The sequence below is a fragment of the Tauraco erythrolophus genome, chromosome 5, assembly GCF_009769465.1.
Source record: "Tauraco erythrolophus isolate bTauEry1 chromosome 5, bTauEry1.pri, whole genome shotgun sequence".
NCBI lineage: Eukaryota > Metazoa > Chordata > Aves > Musophagiformes > Musophagidae > Tauraco > Tauraco erythrolophus.
In genome coordinates, this window is record NC_141469.1 from 70,945,962 (window position 1) to 70,967,160 (window position 21,199).

At 37.1% G+C, this 21,199-nt stretch overlaps 1 protein-coding gene across 3 annotated transcripts in view; it reads right to left on the reverse strand.

Moving 5' to 3' along the window:
* Positions 1–1,787: 1,787 nt before the first annotated feature.
* The window catches only part of ARFIP1 (ARF interacting protein 1), a 47,629-nt gene continuing 28,217 nt past the window's right edge, over positions 1,788–21,199 (reverse strand). For all 3 annotated transcript variants that reach the window (XM_086611627.1, XM_086611628.1, XM_086611626.1), the window contains exons 7-10: positions 17,227–17,448; positions 13,627–13,784; positions 10,439–10,613; positions 1,788–2,193 (exon numbers count right to left, since the gene is read on the reverse strand). In XM_086611627.1, the coding sequence (XP_086467753.1) occupies positions 2,038–2,193; positions 10,439–10,613; positions 13,627–13,784; positions 17,227–17,448 (711 nt within the window). In that variant the 3' untranslated portion in view covers positions 1,788–2,037. The remainder of the gene's footprint in view (positions 2,194–10,438; positions 10,614–13,626; positions 13,785–17,226; positions 17,449–21,199) is intronic.

Genomic DNA, 21,199 nt, shown 5'->3' on the forward strand with positions numbered 1-21,199 from the left:
CAATGCCACACGGGTCATTCCTGCATAAGGCAATTTCAGATTCAAGTTCACTCTTACCATTTCTGACATGTCAAGTTCCATCTGGGCAGGGACTATCCTCAGCAGGAGACGCGTGAATCTGAGACAGAAACCAACAGCACGTGTTCCATACATGTCCTTTTCCTATAGTGTTTTGAAAGCTGATATTTCAGCTGTAGTCAGGAGGTTTGCATTCCTCATCCCTGCTATAATGCTGCTATCTGCGTTTCCTAGATCAACTCTTCTTGCACCATCACGCCACACGCATGCCAAGATGCGGAGACAGTGAAAGTCAACGGCTTTGCAAGAGTTTTAAATGTAATGAATTTTCCTTTAAAAGTTCAAGTCAAGAATTACATATTTGTAATTTGTTTTGCTCTGAGTTTACATTCAAGTTGAACTTGCACTCTATTAAATCATCCCGAAAACCAGCATCAGTTTTACCACCTAGAACTGCTTTACCAGAAATTCTTGGGCAGGGTGGCAACACAGAAGAACAGGACTAAGCTTTCATTGCAGAAGCTGAGTTCTACTCTTAACCATCACAAGCCAAGGAAGTTTGACTGCAAACACCTTTAATATGAATACAAAATTCACATAGGATATACATTCTGGGGAACATAAATGAACAAGAGATTCTGACAGAACAAAAACATAAAGAAGGCTCTGTCAGGCCAAGAGTTTAATGAGGAATGATTAAAAAGTTTGATTTACAGTTACATTACAGTTGTGTTAAGCACTGAAAACTTTAAGAATGTCAGCTGAAAGGCATTTGAACATACAGTACATAAATCATACAATCCACACTGTTGTAAATAACGTATTTGAAGTATTTCATTTTACTTAATAGAACACAAAGCAACATAACATGTGCAAATGAGGACTCCAATATACTGAATTTAAAATGTCTATAATAAAATTGACATAGAATTTTACATGTAAGGACTACACAACTGATGGAGAAATTAAAAAACATCCTCCATGTTACTACCGTGACTGAAGTATGCTTCTCAATTAAATAGAAAATCCATACTGGCCCGATTCCTTCTCTCAAAATCATACCTGTCCACAAAGGTTAACTAAAGCTTTAACTTGCTCTAAGAGTACAATGAAACAGCATTTATACAGTCTCCTCCTTCCCCTTGTTGGGAACTGACAAACCATTATGTGAGAGCGTTCTTGGATTATGTACACTGGTGGAAAATACTATCTTATAAAAAGGCACATACCTGTGATTTAAGGCTAGTACGGTATTTGTTTCATAGAGAAAGTAAAATTTTAAATGAAATTAGTACATTGCATGGTTGGACTCACTCAGCAAACCACTTGGTGCAAAGCAAAAACGTGTGCTTAGAAGCCTCAGACTGACAAGTGATTCTTGCTTTAGTGTTTTACTTTTTTTTTTTTTGAACCTATGATGGAAAGGTACATCTTTTAAAAAGGCATTTGCTGCACTTCCACTAGTCAATGAGCCATCTGCTACTATTGCCTTATACGCAGATATCGCATATAGGCTTCATATTAATTATCTGCAAAATATTATTTTAACTCTCTCCTTTTTAAAAGTCATATGAAAATTACTAAAGATGTTTTCTATATTCATCTATAAAATACCAGATGTTGGTACAAATCATGTAAACCTCTGTTTGGAAATATTTTGACTAGCCACCAAAATGACCAGAAATCAGAAATATCATTTGTCAGTGCAAATCTATAATAGTTTTATTTTTCCTCTCTCCCTTCCTCCCCCCTTCCTCCCCCATCCCAGATGCAGAAATAACCACCAACCTTTACATACAAAAGGAGTGCTCTATATTTGAAATGACAGAAATTATGTTTGGTTACTATAAAATAAAGTCACCCACTTTCCCACTAAATTCAGTTTTACAGTATCATAAAAAGGGGGAAAAATTAAAGCTGTCTGTGCAAGAATCACTACAACAGTCCTTCAACCCCAACCCTTAATTATTATCAGATTTAAGATTTTAGGTTAATATTGGGTCCTCTTCTCTGATCCAATTACTGTTCTTCAAGCCAGGATGGGGCATCTGCTCCAGGAGTTTTCAATTTGATGTGGAACTGTTTAAGTGTCTGTTCAAGCTGCTTTTGATTCCCAGCAAAGTATGCTGCAATGGCATTGTGGAACAGAACAAGCTGATTGTGCAAGACCTTAACCTGCAGGCAAGAGGACAGAGACAGATTAAGAGGAGGCAGCAGATGTTAACATCATCACAGGTCAGTTATCAAAAAAAATAGTCTGAGATACTCAGACTTCATACAGGCTTATTTAATAAAAGTTTAAAGCTACAAATACAAAATACAAACACAAAATTCTTGAACATTAAAGCAATTTAGAGTTTTCATAAAGTATGTTTAACAGTGAATACCAACTCAGTATGCGTGGACCAAAAGCAGTTCACTAAACAGCATAACATTATCAAGTATCAAACATCAAACACTTGATTACAAGGACTTGATTCCTTGAAATTAGATGCCAAACCTCTGCTTAAGATACCTATCTGCAGGTCAAATGGACTTCCCTGAGACAGTACATGACAAATGCATTATCGAAGTATACAGTTCATTTATTTGTCCCCCTTGCAGACAGTTGCTGTTTTCCACCTCGCATACACTAAGTCAAATGAAATAACGTTCTATTCCCAGCAGCATTTCTTGCCCATCTCCTGTAACACAGGATTATTTACAGCACTTGGTCAATATCTTGACTGTAACATTTGTGCAAAGTAGTCATGAAACACACAAGCCACAGCAGTAATTAAAACTTGGGGAGAAGAGCACAAGAGCAGTTGGAGAGCATTGCTATTTTTCTCATTCAGTCTAGTCTATGATGACAAGCTATAGTACTGATGAAGTAAAAGTTAAACAAAAGTTATATTTTCATCCTAGTACACCAGTAAACCTGAAGTTGTGAATGATGAATACTGAAAAGGCATCCGTCCAGTTTCTCCTGCAGCCAAAACTTGTCCTTTCTGTTCTTGAGCATACCCTCAGCCCGGCACAACCTTACTCTTGTGTCAGAGCCCAAACCCCTAAGGTAGTGGCCCTGTGCCTGTTTTCAGCCTACAAGACCTTGAGCCCAAAAGCATCTGGCCAACACAGAAGAGAACAGAGAAACAGGGTGGGTGGCTGAGCCCAAAGGGAGGATGTGGCAGGTAGCAGATTAAGCTTTCTCTACTCCAATTTTGGATCACTGCCTCATCTCTCAGCACAATCCACAAGGGACAGTCTACTCCTGGCATGCTGGGAAGCGACACTGTCCTTAGGCCTATGTCTACCAGTTGGCCCTGCCTGTTTTAACAGGTTACTTGGCTAACATGCTTTTCTGAAATGCATGTGACTCAATACTGAAGTACTTTATTGCCTTCATTTAAAGAAAGATCTCAAATTAAAAAAAACCCCAACATATATTAGACATGCTATTACACTAGGAGAGTGCAACATTTACATTATTACACAGAAATGTAATATACTTTAAAAATAAAATATTTCAAGGCAAAAAGGGCTGAATGTGTTGCGTGTGCATACACACACATGTATATAAAAGTTTCGGCACTAAACATTGAAATACCCTTTATGAGTATACAACAATTTATTTTTTACTGAATAGTCTCATTTTACAAATTAAGTTTTGCCCATAAACTGACAACTCTACAGACCTACTCTACTTAAGTGATAACTTCTCTTTGGTGACCAAAATTTTGGTCTAAGTTGCTCTGCCAATTTGAAAACTGGTATCCCTATGTTTTCTCCCCTAATAATTCAGGCTAATTTAACTAAATACATGTCATAGGCTTTTTGCCTCACTAATGGTGTAAAATGGTAGGTTATTCCATCAAAAGGCTCTCTAAGAAAAAAACATGAGATGTGTGTATGGTTAGAAAGGAGTTCACCAGGCACATGGTATCTTAAGACAATGTGGTTTTTTTCTCATTTGCAATAGACTTCACAAAATTCATCACATACAGACATTTTAACATTTAAGAGATGTAGAATTTAGCTAACTACATTTGTTCAACAACATAGTTCAGCTTTTCCAAGTCATAAAAGACGGCCTCTTTTTCATTTGGTGTGGGAATATTTGTATATAAAGATATGCATTTTTTTAAGCTGTAAAATTTTTCATCTCAAAAGTATTATGTCATACAAGTGGAAAACGTCACAACAACATAAAGGGTTTGCTCGTGAAAGTTTAGAGGGAAAAAAAATCTGTTCTTTTGCAGACTCTTTCATCATCGACACGCAATACTTCACACAGTCCAAGCTAGGAATCCTCCACAGAAGCACACTCACTGCTCTAGCATACTATTAAAATGCTACAAGAGTTTTATTCATACTGTTTATAGGAACTCAAATAAAACAGAGGTAATTAACCCACCCTCCCAGCCCAAGTTCATCAATTTGAGACCAAAATTGGTACTTTGCTAGGGCAGCTTTTAACACAAATCTTCTATGAACTACCCTGAAGTCTTCTGCTAATTTCTTACGTTCAGTCAGGCCCAGGCTCAAGCATGTGTGCAGACACACACAGAGGCAGGAACTGACAGACAATTTGGACTGAAAAAATATGTTTTGTTTTGGTACGGTTTTTTGAACCACCAGAGCTACCTCATTGTATGAGGTTCTATCCCCAAGCCAGATAATTGTGGTGTAAATTTTGTGATCATTATCAAACTGGTTGCAGAGGTTCAAAGTGTTACAACTTCTGCTCTCCTCCTTGAGAAGCTGATTGTTAAGTGAATCCCAAAAGTGATTGTAGAATCTTATCCATAGCTTCATTTGGGTAACTTTAAGACTAAATTTCTAGAACAAGTCTACTTAAACTGTCTGACACTGTACAAAGAAGCTCTACTATGAAGCAGCAGCCAGCCAAGAGAAAAGAAAAAAGCTGTAACATCTCAAATCACCTAATGTCTACTGCAAAAACACCTGCAATCACAGCTAGGAACTGGGCAACTATTCGCTTTAAGCCAAGTCCAAACCTAACCAGTTTCCTATGAAAGAACCTCAGCCTTACCCACTCCCATATCCAGCCATTGATTCCTACTTCCACACTGTGTTTCACCTTAGCCCTCTGTTGGCAAAACATTCATGCAGTTATGTAGTCAGTTGGATCAGGGAACAGATCTAGATTAAAACTAACCAGACAACAACATATTTGCTTTAACCTGGATGAGTTCCCCAATCTGATTCTCTGCACAGCTGCAAAAACACTTCTGTAAACACAACAGAGAAAGCAATGTGGGGGAAGGGGGATAGAGGATGAAGAGACTATTTTTTTTTTTTTTTTGCAGCAAAGCTTTGAGGTAACTGTCAGGCTACAGTGCTAAAGGCCAACTCTTGAGCGCTACGCTGTAGCACCTATTCCAGAAATGAGCATTTGAAGATTTGCCTTTCAGTAAAAGAATGTTAATGGTATTTTAGCAACATAAAGCTTCTAGTGCATGACATGGCTTGTCAAAGAGCCACCATGTTTTACAGTTTAACATAATTTACAAATCATTGCTCCGTGTTCATTAACTACATATACCTAATGTTCCCAATTATGAGCAAAGTAAGAACTCTATTATAGACTTGTCAAACTTAAGTCTCAAAACAAAACTGGATAAGCATAAAAATGGGCATGCCCTAAAGAAGAAAACTTAAGTTTCCTATGCATAAGATACTGTAGGTTGGATTTGAGTTTTCATGCTTGTTCTGGATGCTCTTAACATTTAATTTCTTTTTCAATATTGTCCTCTTCCCCCCACATCCCTCCGAACACCATATTTTCTGTGGCACAAGAAGTACGCATTTCTTTACATCCTCCTCATTCAGATCATTTCAGCCATCTCAACGACCAAAAAGACTATCCCCATTCTAATATTTGTCAGTTTGTACCTCCTCACAACTATCACAATCCTTTCCCCTAGCTATCTTTATTTGAAGTTATTTGGTCTAAACAGTTATGTCATCTGGGTTTTCATTAGACTGCATGTTGCTTTCGTTTGTAGAAGCAAGCATCAAACTCCTGAAGTACATTCAACTCTCAGAAGTGCATTCCATTTCTTTCTTTACACAGGAAGAGTTGACATTTGTCAAGCACATACATGAGTAACAATTTTTCCTTTCTCAAAAAGACAACGCCTTTTCAAAAACTTTTCAGTGGCAGAAATCTTTAAGCTACGAACAGGTCACCATCTTTAATAAACAAAAAAATGTAACCATTTGTAAGCTACAGATTTTTGATTGCAGCTATTCTCACACTCATTATCCAACATCACAAACTTCTACAGAACTCTGCCAGCTGGGGATAGCACCAGTATAACTTTGCAGCAACATTAAAAAAAAAATCAGTTCTAACTTCAAGATCAAACACTACAATGAAAGTGTACAGAAATCTTGTATATCTTGATTTTACAGACAGAAACTTGCAATCCCAGCTTCACTGTAATTCAGTTATCTGAACCTATGGGGGCTTTTAATTGAAATATTAACATATGAACCCAGGAAAATGGGCACAGAGACCACAACTACATGATGCCTTTTTTCCCCCTGAATGTAGGGCTAACTAGATTATGGCTGTCTGGTGACATTTGCAACAATACAAACCAACCTGAGCCCACCAGCCAGTTAAACTGGTTTTATAGTTCCTTTGCAGTTACAGCTTGAATCATCTCCCAGTTTTCCCTGCTCTCCTTATATGTCATGCTTAACCAACCATGGGGCAAAACTTTTGAGTGAGAACATAACTAAGTGCATCTAGTGGAGGTACTTTTAAAAAAGAATATCTAGGATTCTGTTTTGACATTAATTTGTCAGGCAAAAAACCAAACAATTTATTCTTTTTAAATGCTTAATATTGGTCGGTCTGTAAAAACATATTTATTGGAGATAATCATGAATGAATTTATCTAATCTAAAATTAAATCCTAAATTGCTTAATTGCTTTGCTATAGCAAGGTTTCATTACACAATTCTACTTTCAACACAGAAGTGATAATAACCACCAGGCTTGAGACTACACCGTACTACAGTCTGTATCAAGATATACAAGACAAAACCTAAAGATTTAAAATCTACTATAGAAAAGTTATATGGCTACCACACCATTTTCTTACCTAGAAAGGCATCTCAAATTACACTCAGAACAAATATTAATTCACATCTGGTTTGAGCACTATGACAATACGTATTAATAAAGTTGATGATTAGAGATGTGCACGTTCTCGTACATCATAACATGAGTCTGGCAAGGCCATGCCTCGATATCGCTGCTCAGATACGAACCCTCATCTGCCCTGTATGCAATAAGCTAGTAACAAAACACAGGCTTTAAAAAACAAAAAGGCCCTTTGTGAGAGTCTGAGTAAAACTAGAATTTTGTCCATCTGATTATTTTCATCTCCCATTCTTGCAAATAGGAATCAATATTGTCCTGGGGATAGACACACAAAATGGCAAGTTCTGTTACTAAGGATATAGTATCGATATAACCAGTATAATTGCCTCCCCTGGACTATTGTAACATTTTAACAATATCAAAATCACTCTTCCACGTGGGAGTTTCAACATCATCTATGGTCTTCAGTTTAAGTCATCTCCTAAACAGTGCACTACTCCCACAGCTGAAGCAGCTGTGTTACAGACACACTTATGCAGCTGTACCCATGTGCTCTTCCTCCTTTCTTCTCCTTCTTGTTAGGCACATGCTGTGTTTATAGATGTCTAAATTATGATGGATCATGGCAATTGTTATCATATACCTTTGGAAAAAGTAGAACAACTGAGATTATTAAATCTAACTGAAATTTAAATTAGTTTCTATACTTACTGATCCTATAATTATTGAGTTAATAACCCTTTAAAATGTAAAAAGGAATTGACTTAAGAGCAGTATGGGGCTAAAAATTGAAACTAACATTTATAATGGTGATATAGTTGTCTAGCAAATCAGTTGTGCATTCAGATTTCTTAATACTCGCTGCAGGTCTAACAGGAGCTCCCCTCCACTGACATTAACAAAATGGTTGACACCAGAAAATGAAATAAAGATGTCAGATTAGTAAGAACATCATCTCTCAGATAATCACTGCCTCCCATTGCACCCCAGGAAGCATTCTGGGCAACAGAACAAAATCCATCAGAGACAGATGCAAACTGGAAAAAAAAAGTCCTCCTAAAATGAAAATTTCAGATTAGGATTAAGATTTCATATTGTTTACTATGGAGAATCCTATACAATAAATACAAAACACCAAAGTAAAGCTTACTCGAATAAAGTTCTTAGTAGATAATTATATTTAAGCTAATATTTGATTGTAAAGGAAGTCCTTTCTATGGCTCGTTTGGGAACAAAATTACATACACCCTTTAGAAAAATATTTTGACATCTCTAGTGTAAAAACTGAGAAATGTCATCCAGTGATAAAAAGGCTTAAGGATGTGAAAGTCCCCTCTGTATTAATCGAAAAGAAAAGGCAGGAAGGAAAAAACAATCTCTTTCAGAAACAAAATTTGTAGGCTGTGACTGCTAACAGGATGCTTGATCTAATTCAAGACTGTCACTAAGAAGACAACTTCATAGTGTTCTCTAAATCATGTAATTTCGTTTTTTAAAAAAATACAGAAACTTTTTTTGTACAAGATGGAAATAAAATGCTTTCACTCTAAAGCTTTCCCATCTGTATAAACATAAAATGACCAATCTGCTATACAGTTAACACAAATCAAGAGGAAGCAGGGTAAGTGCTATTTTCAACCAATTTGAACTTAAGCATCAGAATTCCTGTACAGATATAAACTGGAAGGATCAAACAATTTCAATAGAAGCACATTACACTAGTACCAAACAACTTACTAGCAGGTGAAAACAAAGGCAGGGAGGGGGAAGAGAGACCTTCAGTATACCCATTTTCAACCTAGCATAGTTTTAAAGCTCAGTTCTTATCAGCACTTTCTAATTTAAGTATCAGCATTTAGATTAGACTTCAGCTTGTTTTAAAAAAATAATTTATAGATGGATTTTTTCCATTTGAAAGTTAATGGGCAAGAAGTTCAGCAAGAACAACAAATTAAAGTCAGGGCAATATCTGATGATCTCCTTCATCAACTCTTAATGGCTATGTGATTCTAGACCCCTGGTCCTGATGCAAATGTCTGTATGAAGTAACAGTGCTAAGGAGTTTTGTTTCTAGCATATATCGTTTTGGAAAACAAAAGGTTTGTTGATTTTCTTCACTTTTTTCTTCTTCTCATCTGTTGACAGTTCATGTTTCTTCCCTTTCTTCCATCTTTATTCTAAGTAGTTGACACAACTATATAGGTGATAATATATATTCAAGAATTCAGAATAATAATCAGTCTGAATTGGTTTAGCTTGTCCCCATGATTTTCCCCTGAAGTTTCCTCTTTCCACACAAGGAGCGTGGTTTGCTACTGTCATCATTTAGGGCCACTCCTGTATTGTCTGACAGGCAGTTGTTACCTACATTCAGATCTTTAAAACATATGATGAATTAACCCATACTGAAAATGTTAATTGACTGCTAGACATGGACAAACTACTATCTTTTTTGCAAGTTTAAATCATATTTCCATCTCTCTGAAGACACAGGAAATATAGTCATCATTGTTACAATTTCATTTACTATGAGTATGAACAAAAATCAGATCTTGAAAGACCATTATTTTTACATCTAATTAGAAACAATTTAGAAGGACTTGTTTATAAAGAAAGCACAGTTTAAAAGTGCGTTCTGTATAGCAATCCTATTTTTGTTCTGCATAGCAATTCTATTTTGTCTATAAGAGGGGTAAGAATTCCATCATTAAGAGGGTATAGATGAAATGGTATGGTTGGAATAAACATATATGGGGCAAAAAAACCCCAGTCTTCAACAGCTCAAGAGCCCTGTTTAGAATTAAGAAACTATAAGGGCATCAATTATAGAAAGTTGTATTTCTCAATTCACGTTACTAGGTTAAAGTTTTCGTCTTAATTTTGAAGATGTCTCTTCACAGTTCTCACTTTCATTGGGCATACCCTCCATAACAGTGTTGTCAAACGTACATATTACTATGAATCTTAAATCAGTAGTTATATGACTCACTTAACCATTAAATAAACTGGAAAAGTAATGCTTTTCCAAACTTGAAACCTCCTATATCAACAAGAAACTTGCTGCTGTAATGTTTGCCATTTGTAGCTGCAGCAGCTTGATTAGGGACTTTTAAGGTTGCCTAGTCTAAAAGTCTGTCCTCCGGTGATACAGCCAGAACTCAGAAAATTCAGCTTATTGTCTTCTCTCACTCTACTTTTAAATTAAGATATATTTTAAGATATAACAACTGAAGTATTTCTAGCAAAGCAGAAACTTACAAGACAAAACTCCTCAATATAACATCAGAAGTTGTAGCTTACCTTATTTTCTTCCAAAAATTTCAATTTGATAGATACATCATTACGCATTTTGTCATATTTCTCTTTATGCACTTGAAACAGTTGTTGTGATTGCTCAATCTTTGGCAGAGTGTTTGCATCACGAGGGCCAAGATTCAATTCTTCTAGGTCTGTTCGATAGGCATCATATTCAATCCTGAGAAGAGGAGGAGGGAAAAAAAAAATCTAAAGGCAAAGTGTCTCAAAACAGACCTCACCTATAGGGTCAAGTACAATAGAAGATGAACAAAACAGTCGAGTGCGGAAAAAATAAAAAAAGGGCAAGTTTTCTTCTCCCCCTCTCCTGTTCATCAAGTAAACCCACTCAAGTATATTGTATAAAGCGACCTCAATAAGTATCCTCCCTCTTCTGTCTCTGTCTCAGCCACATGCTCCCAACCCTTTGTTTTGTGCTGGCTTCAGTAGTCAGAGCCTTCCCTGGGACACCTCAGTTAATTAACCCAGGGAAGCTAGTAAATTTTTTTTTTTTCAGGTTCTTCTGCTGTTGAATCAGTTCAGTGAAGAGTTTGTGTTGAAGGCAAAAGAAGCACCAGGAGCAGGACATCCCCTTTAAGCAGATGTTTAAGCAACAGCTCACTTCTGCCAAACTCTGTCCCAAGGCTTTTTCAGCATGCTCTAGGCTTCTCTGTATGCATTAATTGGAATAGTTTTATAGTTCTTCAACAGATAATTTTGCAAGAACTTGCCTGCCCTATGGATAAACAGGCTGCAAAAAGATGATGTGTTATTTATACTCTACTGAAGGCCTATCTTATTTTCCTAGGGAAGTCACTCTGTGGATCAGTACCACCGCTGAAGGAGACAAGGGAAGAGAAAGAGAAGGTTAAGACTAACAGCCAGGTAAGTAAGCTAATTATGCACCCAAGGTATACATCCCATTTCCAGATAAGAGAGATTAAAAGTATTTTCTGATTTACTCCTTTTCTCCCCAAATTATCTACCCTGGATACTGGTAACAAAACCAGAACTGATGTTACGGTACAGGCTATTGCCTTCAGATACCTGACAACATTTTAATTGAACCAGATAATCTTCATATAACCCTAACTATTTAGAAAGTTATAAACCTCCTTGATATCCTTCCATACTACACTGTACCATTTTATTACATGAATAGAGATGAACCAGTCATACCTTCTTTCTCATTTTAACGGAAAAAATCAAAATGTCTTGGAAGTTTTTTTTAATACAGAAATAAGTTTGAATATTCAGTTTTGTCTTCAAAAACATTTTTTTTTTCCAAGAAAGTTTATTGAAGTTAAGCTTTCTATTCATCAACGTATAGCATTTATGAGTGTGAAAACCACTCATGGAATGTTAGTAGTTTAGAGATTGTATCACTAAATTAATCTTCTGCTTTCCAGAGTTACACACAAGTCTACTGAATGCTGGATGCTTGCCAGATAAACTATTTATATATTTTAAAAACATTATTGCAAGTGGATGAGACGAATGTAGTAACAGCCTCTTTTTTCTTCCTCCTCTCATGCAACATCTGCTCCCTTGTTCACATTCATCTAGCACTGGACCAGGTAGAGCAACAGACAATAGTCAGAAATCACTCCAAGGTCATGGGCAGCCCTGCCCAAAGCCTGACTTCCTTCCATACTACTTTGTAGCTTTCAAATGAAAGAACCTGGCCTATCAGCATATGATAAATGCCATTTTTAATGGAATAAACCAGCCTATTCTGGCTTTTCAAATATGCTTTTTCTCACAGACATTTCTAAAACTGTAAACAAATCAGGATTAAAAACTGCTTATAAAAAACAACTTTTCAGTTGGTATAGCCGCTCCAAAATGAAATACAATATTTTCGGAAGTAAAAGGAGTAATATTCACAGGGTTCTTCCTGATTCTCATTGCCACTATGATTCAGGTTTTATTCAAGGAGTTTATAACTTAATTCCAAAAAGGAATGAAACCAATAATGTTGATAGAAGAGAGGAACAGATGAATGCTGAAGTGCAACTGGGGACAGGGCAAAAGAGGCACAGAAATAAGTGTGACCTATTTTCACCTTGCAAAATGATGGACTAGCTATGTAAGTGAAGAACCTTTGTCATTTATTTAACCTCACTGAAGTAGCAAAATACTTGATTTCTTTAATGAACAGAAAGGGAAAGTAATAAAAGTATTTCAGGAGGGAATAACTATATATTGAAAATTACTAGCAAGAACAATCACAGCAGATGTATTTTGCGTAAATTTTCAAGGGGATAGCTGGAAAACGTGTGAACAGATTTATGTATTTATTAAATACTTCCTTGTCAAAAAATAAAGCAAAGTGTTATATTAATTCTGCCTTTCATGCCTTTTCGAAGTTTACCTAAATATCAAACCAATAACTTACTATTTTTCTTATAAGCAAGCATTAGAACAGAAGGATTAAAAAAAATGGAGGGAAAGAACTTCAAAACTTATGCAGTTTGCAATTTTTGACCTAAAAAAACATCAAACAAACCCACAAAAAACTCTACGCATAAATTATATTCTTTGACAAATTAAAAGAAAACACACTTTATCCTATTAAGTGAAATAAAATCAAAATGGAATCAAGCATCCGAAAGGACCACAAGTCCAAACCCTAGTAGAAGAAATGAAACTGGCTTTAGAGTACTATGCCACATCCAAAAGTAACCTTCTCCAAGGTAGGAAGCCCATTTTCTACTGCTAGATGTTATTCACTGACTAAGAAATTTCTTTTTCATTTTCCCATTTCTGATCGAGCCTGCAACTTCTGCACAAAAACTGAAGTGTGAATTGCATGTATTGTGTATCAACAGAAGCACAAGATTAAATGTTTTTGAGTCAAAGAGATTATTTAATCTTTTACAATGTAGTTGGATAAAAGAGTTAATCTTGCACTGTCATGCTGTTTAGAAAGCCACCTTAATCTAGCACGCAGGAAAAAATAGCTATAATTACTCCTGGAGCTAACAAGTAAAATGAAGTCTACACAGAATATTTATAAAACATTGGAAGATATGTGCAATGAAGCAGTTAATGGTAAATCCTAATTATACCAGAGTTGTGTTGTAAGGCTCTATCTGGCAGGTTAGTCACTCAAATACAAGGACTAAGATGATAGAAATTCTGTTTCCTGAAGATTAGTTTGTAATGAAAATAGCTAGACATAGAATAGCTACCTGGCACTTTCATACTGTTTCACAGTCAATAATGTATCCTCAATTGTTTTATTCACCAATGTATTCACACTGGCAATAAAAAAGTTAATAGCCCCAAGAAGAGTTTCTCCATTTTTAGCTAGAAGTTTCTGCGTATCTGCATTGTAGCCAAACTCCTCCTATAAACAAAGAGCAGAGAAAACAAAACTGTAGATCATTTAAAATCACAACATTCATCAGCAACAATACAAAAAAAACACAAACGCACAGATGTGGCAGTTCTTTCACTTCTGTTTGGGTATGGCTATGATTAAACAGATACAATTTCAATATGATATTCAGTTCACATTTTTTATGAAATCTCTCTAACATCAGTAAACCATGGTTGACAACTTTTTTTACTGTACATGACATTAAATCCTATTTTATAATGTGATTTTTCCACACTCAGAAGTCTTGAATGTTACTTAAAAGTAAGCACTAATGTTATCTCTACATTGTCATTCTGTAGGGTTTTAATCCAGCATCTCTCATGTGGCTGTCTAGGTAATGCTTTAATATCAGAGACACCACTACATTAAATACAGTAATATAACCAAATTCACAAGGGCAGAGAGAATTAATTAGCTATTATGTTTTATTCTTACATTCTGGAAAAGAGCACTGCAAAAAATCCTAACATCTATCGCAGTTTAATAGGCTGTAAATAATTGAAGAGCAGAGCATTACAGTGGATAGCAAATAAAAATTATAATGTAGCTCAGCCATAAATTTTAAAGGGACAAGGGCGAAATTATTTCCAAGGCATTTCAGTCACATTTGGATGTATGTTTGCTCATGTCCTTTTGTTAACAGCAGCATAAGCCCTGACCAAGGCTGCAAAGATTTTTTTGTAATGCATGGATGCCAAACGAGTCCAATTATTATGTTTATGTCATCCATATGGCATCTTCATATTCTGCAGATGGGAGTTCTCACAAAAGAGTACAATCTCTGGTTGTAATGGCTGTAAAACACACTAGGTTCATATTTGGAACTTGGGTCTTTTTAGGCTTGCACACTGCCAACAACTGACTCAGAAGCGTTGTATTCTCCCAATTTCCTTTCATTTGTCTAGATCACGAACACCAAAGCCAAATGATATTTCACATTAACATTAACGACTTCATGAAGGTAAGGCTAACGGGCAAGGGTAAAGGAGAATGCTCTAGAAAAGGAGGTGCAGTGGAAGGGAGCACTTTGAAGAAGAAAAAAGTCAGAGAACTTAGGGCAAGGTTTCATAATCTAAGCCCTGTAAACACTGCTAAAAGATCTGTCACCTTTGCTTTGCACAGCTGCTTGGGTGGCAAAAGCAGTCGGCCAAATTACTACAGATCTTCCTGAAATAAAAACAATAGTCTTTTCCAGCTGCTTTGCTCTAGCATTGCCAGCTACACAGTAACACCAGTGCTAGCCCAGGGAAGAAGGAGCATACAGGCAGAGACAACAGCATTAGGACTGCCCCTTTCAGCAGTATTTAGTTCCATCTCTTTTCCCTTCTGCAGGCAAGATTGCAATTAGTTTTCCAGCTGACCCTCTGACATGATGAGCAACACAGTTCAAAGGAAAGGGGTATGAAGGACAGGACTGCAGTGCCCAGTTCTAAGAACCATGCTAGCCACCAAAACTGTCCTCCTACTGGTTCATACAGTTGCATATAAAAACTTTTGAGTTTTGTCCATGACCTCTGCAGATACCTCTTCTGAAACAGACAGGAAATCCTTTCTGTATCAAGAGTTTACACTCAGTTCATAGTCTATGCACAGGTCAATTAAAACTGGAATTCATCTGTCTATATAATTAGAGGCACATGACCCTGGAACCAGGAGTTATCTTTGTATCCATAAGAGAAACAGCAAAGCATTCACATTAAGTAACACCTCTGCACATACCATATTAAGATCTCATTTTGTTAACATGTATAAAATAAGAAATATTACCTTATGAAGTGATGGGGGTTTTGGTTTCGTTCTTTTAAACTTATATATTGTTATCACGTTAAAGATTAAAGACTAACTGTTCAGAAATTTTAGTCTTGCACAAGTTTTAGAGGCAACAATGCTACCCAAACATCCAAGAAGAATAGGCCAGGCTACAGATGGTAATACAGTACAGATTAAACAAAGGGGAAACACAAAGAGGAAAGAGACAAACATCAGGCAAGTCTCCAAGAGGCAAAGGTTAGATAAATTTTATTACAGCAGCAGAAACCTTTATTTGATTTGCATCAACAGCCCCATTCAATAATCTACACAAGAGAAGAATGACTGAAACAAATTCCAAGACCAAGTACAAGACGCTGAAAGAACCTGGAAGAACAGTATTCCCATTAGAAGTTACAAGCTACTCATGGAAAAAAGACATTCATTAAACAAGAGCATAACACCAGATTTAATCCAAGTTTCAGAAGAAACATCCAGCTCCAGCACATACTTCATTAACAATCCAGAGAATAAGTTCAACTAGAAGATAAGTTCTGCCACAAACCGCATGCCCATATTTGTGTCAAGAGTAAACTGATCATTAAAAACAACTTCTTTTAGCAGATTGTTTAATTTCTTAGCTGCTAGAAGCACTCTACCTTCATGGATTTTTATCTGTCAGACTGTAATACTACATATTCCTGTACTCCAGCACGGGAGTCTCAAACTTTTTCAGCTACCTATCAGATAAGGTTCCTCTGTGCAAGCATGAACTCCACCTCCTCCCTTAAAACTCAATGGGAAGAGACAGTCATGAAAAGGGAAAAATAAACAGACAAAAGGTAATTTGGGCTGTTTCAGCATCTCTCTTTTAAGGAATCATTAAGCCTCTTAATACTGGTTTTCCAAAGGATTAGTAGCAGTATCAAATTGTTTTAACTTTGGAAGTACAGAACAATGAATGTAGAAGCAAGCCAGCTACTATGTTTTGTGCGGAACATCTGCCTTCTCTCTCTTCCTTACAGTAAGCAGTTTTATTATCAGCAAAAAGTGCCACTGTTACACAAACTTCTAGACCATGGAATGATAACAACTCAAATGCAGATATCTAAAGATTGCCTCTCTTGCTCAGAAACTTCAAACAACATAAGAATACCGATTAGTCCTATTAGTAGCAAAATTCTGATTTAAGAAGGACTTTGTGATGAAATCTCAATGCTTGTATATGCTACAGAACAATAAATTACTCACATTCAATGTGCACAAGTGAAGTAATGTTCCCTACTCTACTTACTCTCAGGCATATTCCCCAAAGACATCCTGTAATTGAAATGATGTAACACTCTGGAACACTTTGACATCTCATTAGATGCAGAATGAATAGTAAGATGCATTTTCTATACAAAGGAAAGGTGTCAGTTCTTGTGTCCAAACACTAACTAAAGGTAAACATTTAAGAAACAATAAAAAAACTACAGAAATTCCAATAATTTCCTATAGTTTTAAGTGAATTACATAAGCTTTTAACACAAAGAGCATATAATATATCGTTAACTACGTTTAGAAAAATAGCTGCTAACTCCTCCTATATACCGTGCACGAGTCAATTAGGCTTATCTTCATCTCTGCCATTGATTTTTTAACACTATAAAAGTCTTACATGAAGTTCCAATGATTTCAAACTCAGGTCAGCAAATGCATCTCCAAGTTGCCTTTGGGTATGCACCATCTGGAAGAGTTGTGTGGACAGCGTCTGTGCCAGTTTCAAGATATTTTCATATTTTTTTTTGTTATCTCTCAATATATCTATCTGAGCTTCTAGTTCCAGATCTACTGTTCTTGAGCCACGACCCAGTTTTTCAGAGATGATCTGACGTGTGCACTGGGGAAAAAAAAATTAAATTATAAAGAATCAAGTATATTCAAGACAACATGGCATACACCCATTTTCGGCTTCAAGGGACATATAATTACACGCAATTCTTTCACAATCACCCCTCCCAATGTAAGTTTGCACAACAAACTGAAAAAACAACACACTCTTTAGAAGTTTATCAGGACTCAGCAAGAACAGTTGGACAAGTCTCAACTTCTACTAAGATGAATATTCAAGTTAGCAAATCAAGAGCATAACTAATTGTTTCTCAAGTAAAAGAACTCCTATCTCTTTTTAGGTTTGGTGAATCTCATTAAGTTAAAAGAAGGAATTTAGCCACTGCATTAAAGTCAGTTAATGCGAGTATTTCTAGTTCTGCATAAAAATATCTAGTTAACGATCTCTTGGGCTTTGTCTACCAACCATTCAATTCCAGATCATCCAGGTTAGGTTTTCCAAAAATGTTTTTTTTTTTTTTTGGGGGGGGGGGTGGGTTGTTTTTTTTTGTTGTTTGTTTGTGGGTTTTTTTTTGGGGGGGAGGGGTGGCGTGTGTGTGTGGTATGGGTAAGGAGGTGGTGGTTTTCAGCATGTTTTTTAAAGCTGACTAGGAAACTGGGAACTCCTACTGAAAATTATGTAAAACTATTAAAATACATTTTTCATTATTTACACATCTATAAAATGGAGCTGATTGTCTCAAAGACTTACTATTTCTTTTTTGTCACAAGTCAAATTCTTAACAGATTTGCAGCTCATCACAGTGAGCAGAAGACATGTTCTTACAAGGCTGTAGACACTTTCACCCAGCCAACGGCTGTGACAACTGAGGCTCCTACCACATTCCACTTATCTGTGACACCTTCTCTGCCAGAGATTTAAGCCCAACTTGGCAGTGAGCCTCCCAAGAAGCACATTTGGGTTTCCCTTGACTGAGACATTGAGAAGCCATTGGCACAGCAGATGCGCAGCAAAGCCAATGTGTAGCAAAGCCATACAATTTATGGAGAGCAGGAATTATTTCCTGTTATAGTAAGTTACTTGAAGCTAATCTGTGGTCCCAAGAGCTGAAGGGATAACCAAGTTACACACATGAAGAATTGCTGATAGAAACAGAACTACAAGGAAACTAAGATAGTAGTCAATGCCACAACTACTCTGAAGGGACTTCACTTAAGTGCAAAGCTGCTGTTTTGTTAGGTGAAATAATGTCCGAACCTAACTTATATCACATTCCCAAATACATTACATCACTAGATTTCCCAGGGTTTCCAAATTCAAGGACTTTAGTTTAATCCAGTCTTTACTCACATCCAAAGGAGATACACATTTAACCTGCTAGAACTTTTATGTCCTTTCCGAATTTAATAGACAAACACAGGAAAGACTTAAGAAAGCAGAATGAGTTAGTCATAACTCATAAGCTTTAGATTGCGAGGTACAGACTATTTGGGCTACTTCACTAGATCCAATCAATTAACAAGACAGAGTACAGCTAATCTAGGAGACATTTGTCTGTCGGGGATCAGAAATTTGGGAGAGTATAACAAATCATATCAACACAGAATACAACTTTACTACCAAAGTCTGGAACAGAAATTGCAAAATACAGCTTAGCAATGAGCGTGGTCAGAGCATAAGTAAGCATTTCACCAGGAACTATGGAATTGATAGACAAGTTTTGGCTATTTCCCAAAAAAGCTGAGACACAAACATGCACCTATGGAAATGCAAGAGAAAAATCTGAATCATGGAGGCAAAATGTTTGGAAGCAAGAATGAATTACAAAGGAAGGAAATATTTTCAATCAAGAAGTATTTGCTTCAGAAGTTACAACACAACACCTAAAGAATACCAATAGTGACAAACGAGAAAAAACAGTAGTTTGAAAGATACATACTGCACACTTTGCTAAACTGAGATGTAGCTAAAGTTGAATAGAGACTGAACAAGAATAATCACAGAATGGTTTGGGTTGGAAGGGACCTCAAGGATCATCTAGTTCCAACCCCCCTGCCATGGGCAGGGAAACCCTCCACTACACCAGGTTGCCCAAAGCCTCATCCAACCTGGCCTCGAACACTTCCAGGGATGGGGCATCTACAACTTCTCTGGGCAACCTGTTCCAGTGCCTCACCACCCTCTGAGTGAAAAATTTCTTCCTTATATCCAATCTAAATCTGCCCTCTTTCAGTTTAAATCCATTGCCCCTTGTCCTATCACTACATGCCCTTGTAAAAAGTCCCTCTCCAGCTTTCCTGTAGGCCCCCTTTAAGTACTGGAAGGCTGCTATAAGATCACCCTGGAGCCTTCTCCTCTCCAGGCTGAACAACCCCAACTCTCTCAGCCTGTCTTCATAGCAGAGGTGCTGCAGCCCTCAGATCATCTTCGTGGCCCTCCTCTGCACCCGCTCCAGCAGCTCCATGTCCTTCTTGTGCTGGGGACTCCAGAGCTGAACACAGTGTTCCAGCTGGGGTCTCACGAGAGCAGAATAGAGGGGCAGAATCACCTCTGTTGACCTGCTAGCCACGCTTCTTTTGATGCAGCCCAGGATATGGTTGGCTTTCGGGGCTGCCAGCACACATTGCCGGCTCATGTTGAGCTTCTCATCCACCAGCACTCCCAAGTCCTTTTCCTCAGGGCTGCTCTCAATCCATTCTCCACCTGGCCTGTACCTGTGCTTGGGATTGCCCTGACCCATGTGCAGGACCTTGCACTTGGCCTTGTTGAACTTCATGAGGTTCTCACAGGCCCACCTCTCCAGCCTGTCAAGGTCCCTCTGGCTGGCATCCCTTCCGTCCAGGTGTCCACAACACCACACAACTTGGTGTCATCTGTAAACTTGCTGAGGGTGCACTCGATCCCACTGTCCATGTCACCAACAAAAAGAAGATGCACCTATCTATTTTGATTTACTCTGGTTCTAAGTGGACTAGTACAGACACGTAAGTTGCTGTATATTCTCACCAGCAAACAGAAATTTCCACACATTAATTCCATTTCACTTAGTTCTAAAAGACTTTAGTAGCCCAGTACTAAAGACAGGCTTGCAAAACAGGTATATTTTTTTTTCCTCAAAGTTTAAGAAGTTGCACAAAAACAAAAGGATAAGCTTTTTATTAGAATTGTTGAAAGTCAAGAAGAGTCACAACTTTCTTGTGCCTATGTCTTCTTGCTAAACTGGAAACACTTTACTCATTCAAAAGGAGAGGCAGGGGAAGGGAAAAGAACAGAAAAAGTTCTTGCCACTAGATTATGGGAAGAAGGGCAATTTCGTTTGACACTAACTTATGATTACTAAGAAGCATAAGATTGGAGCGAGTGAAGAGGCAGTAGTTGCAAAGGTGACAGAATAATCTTACAAAGTTATATGTTACAGGAAAAAGTTGAATATAGTCTAGGAAAATTCATAGTTAGGCTAGACAGAAGAGCAGCTTTAACCTCTTGTGATTTTCAACTGGAAACAGTCTCTTAAAACAGAAATAAACGTAGGAGACAACAAAAGTAATTGTCTCTCATTCATAGAAACATGTACAGGACAAAAAGCAAGGTCCTCAGAACATATAAAGGCATGCTTAATCATCTCTTCACAGATGGGTATGACAATGTATCCAATAATTCGGATATCACAACTTCCGATACAGACACAGCGACAGAGGAATTACTTATGCCAGACCCCTAAAGAACCTCCTAACAGCAAGTTTCACCATTGCCTTCACTTGCAGATTAACGTCTGGGACATCGAATAGCATGGCTTTCA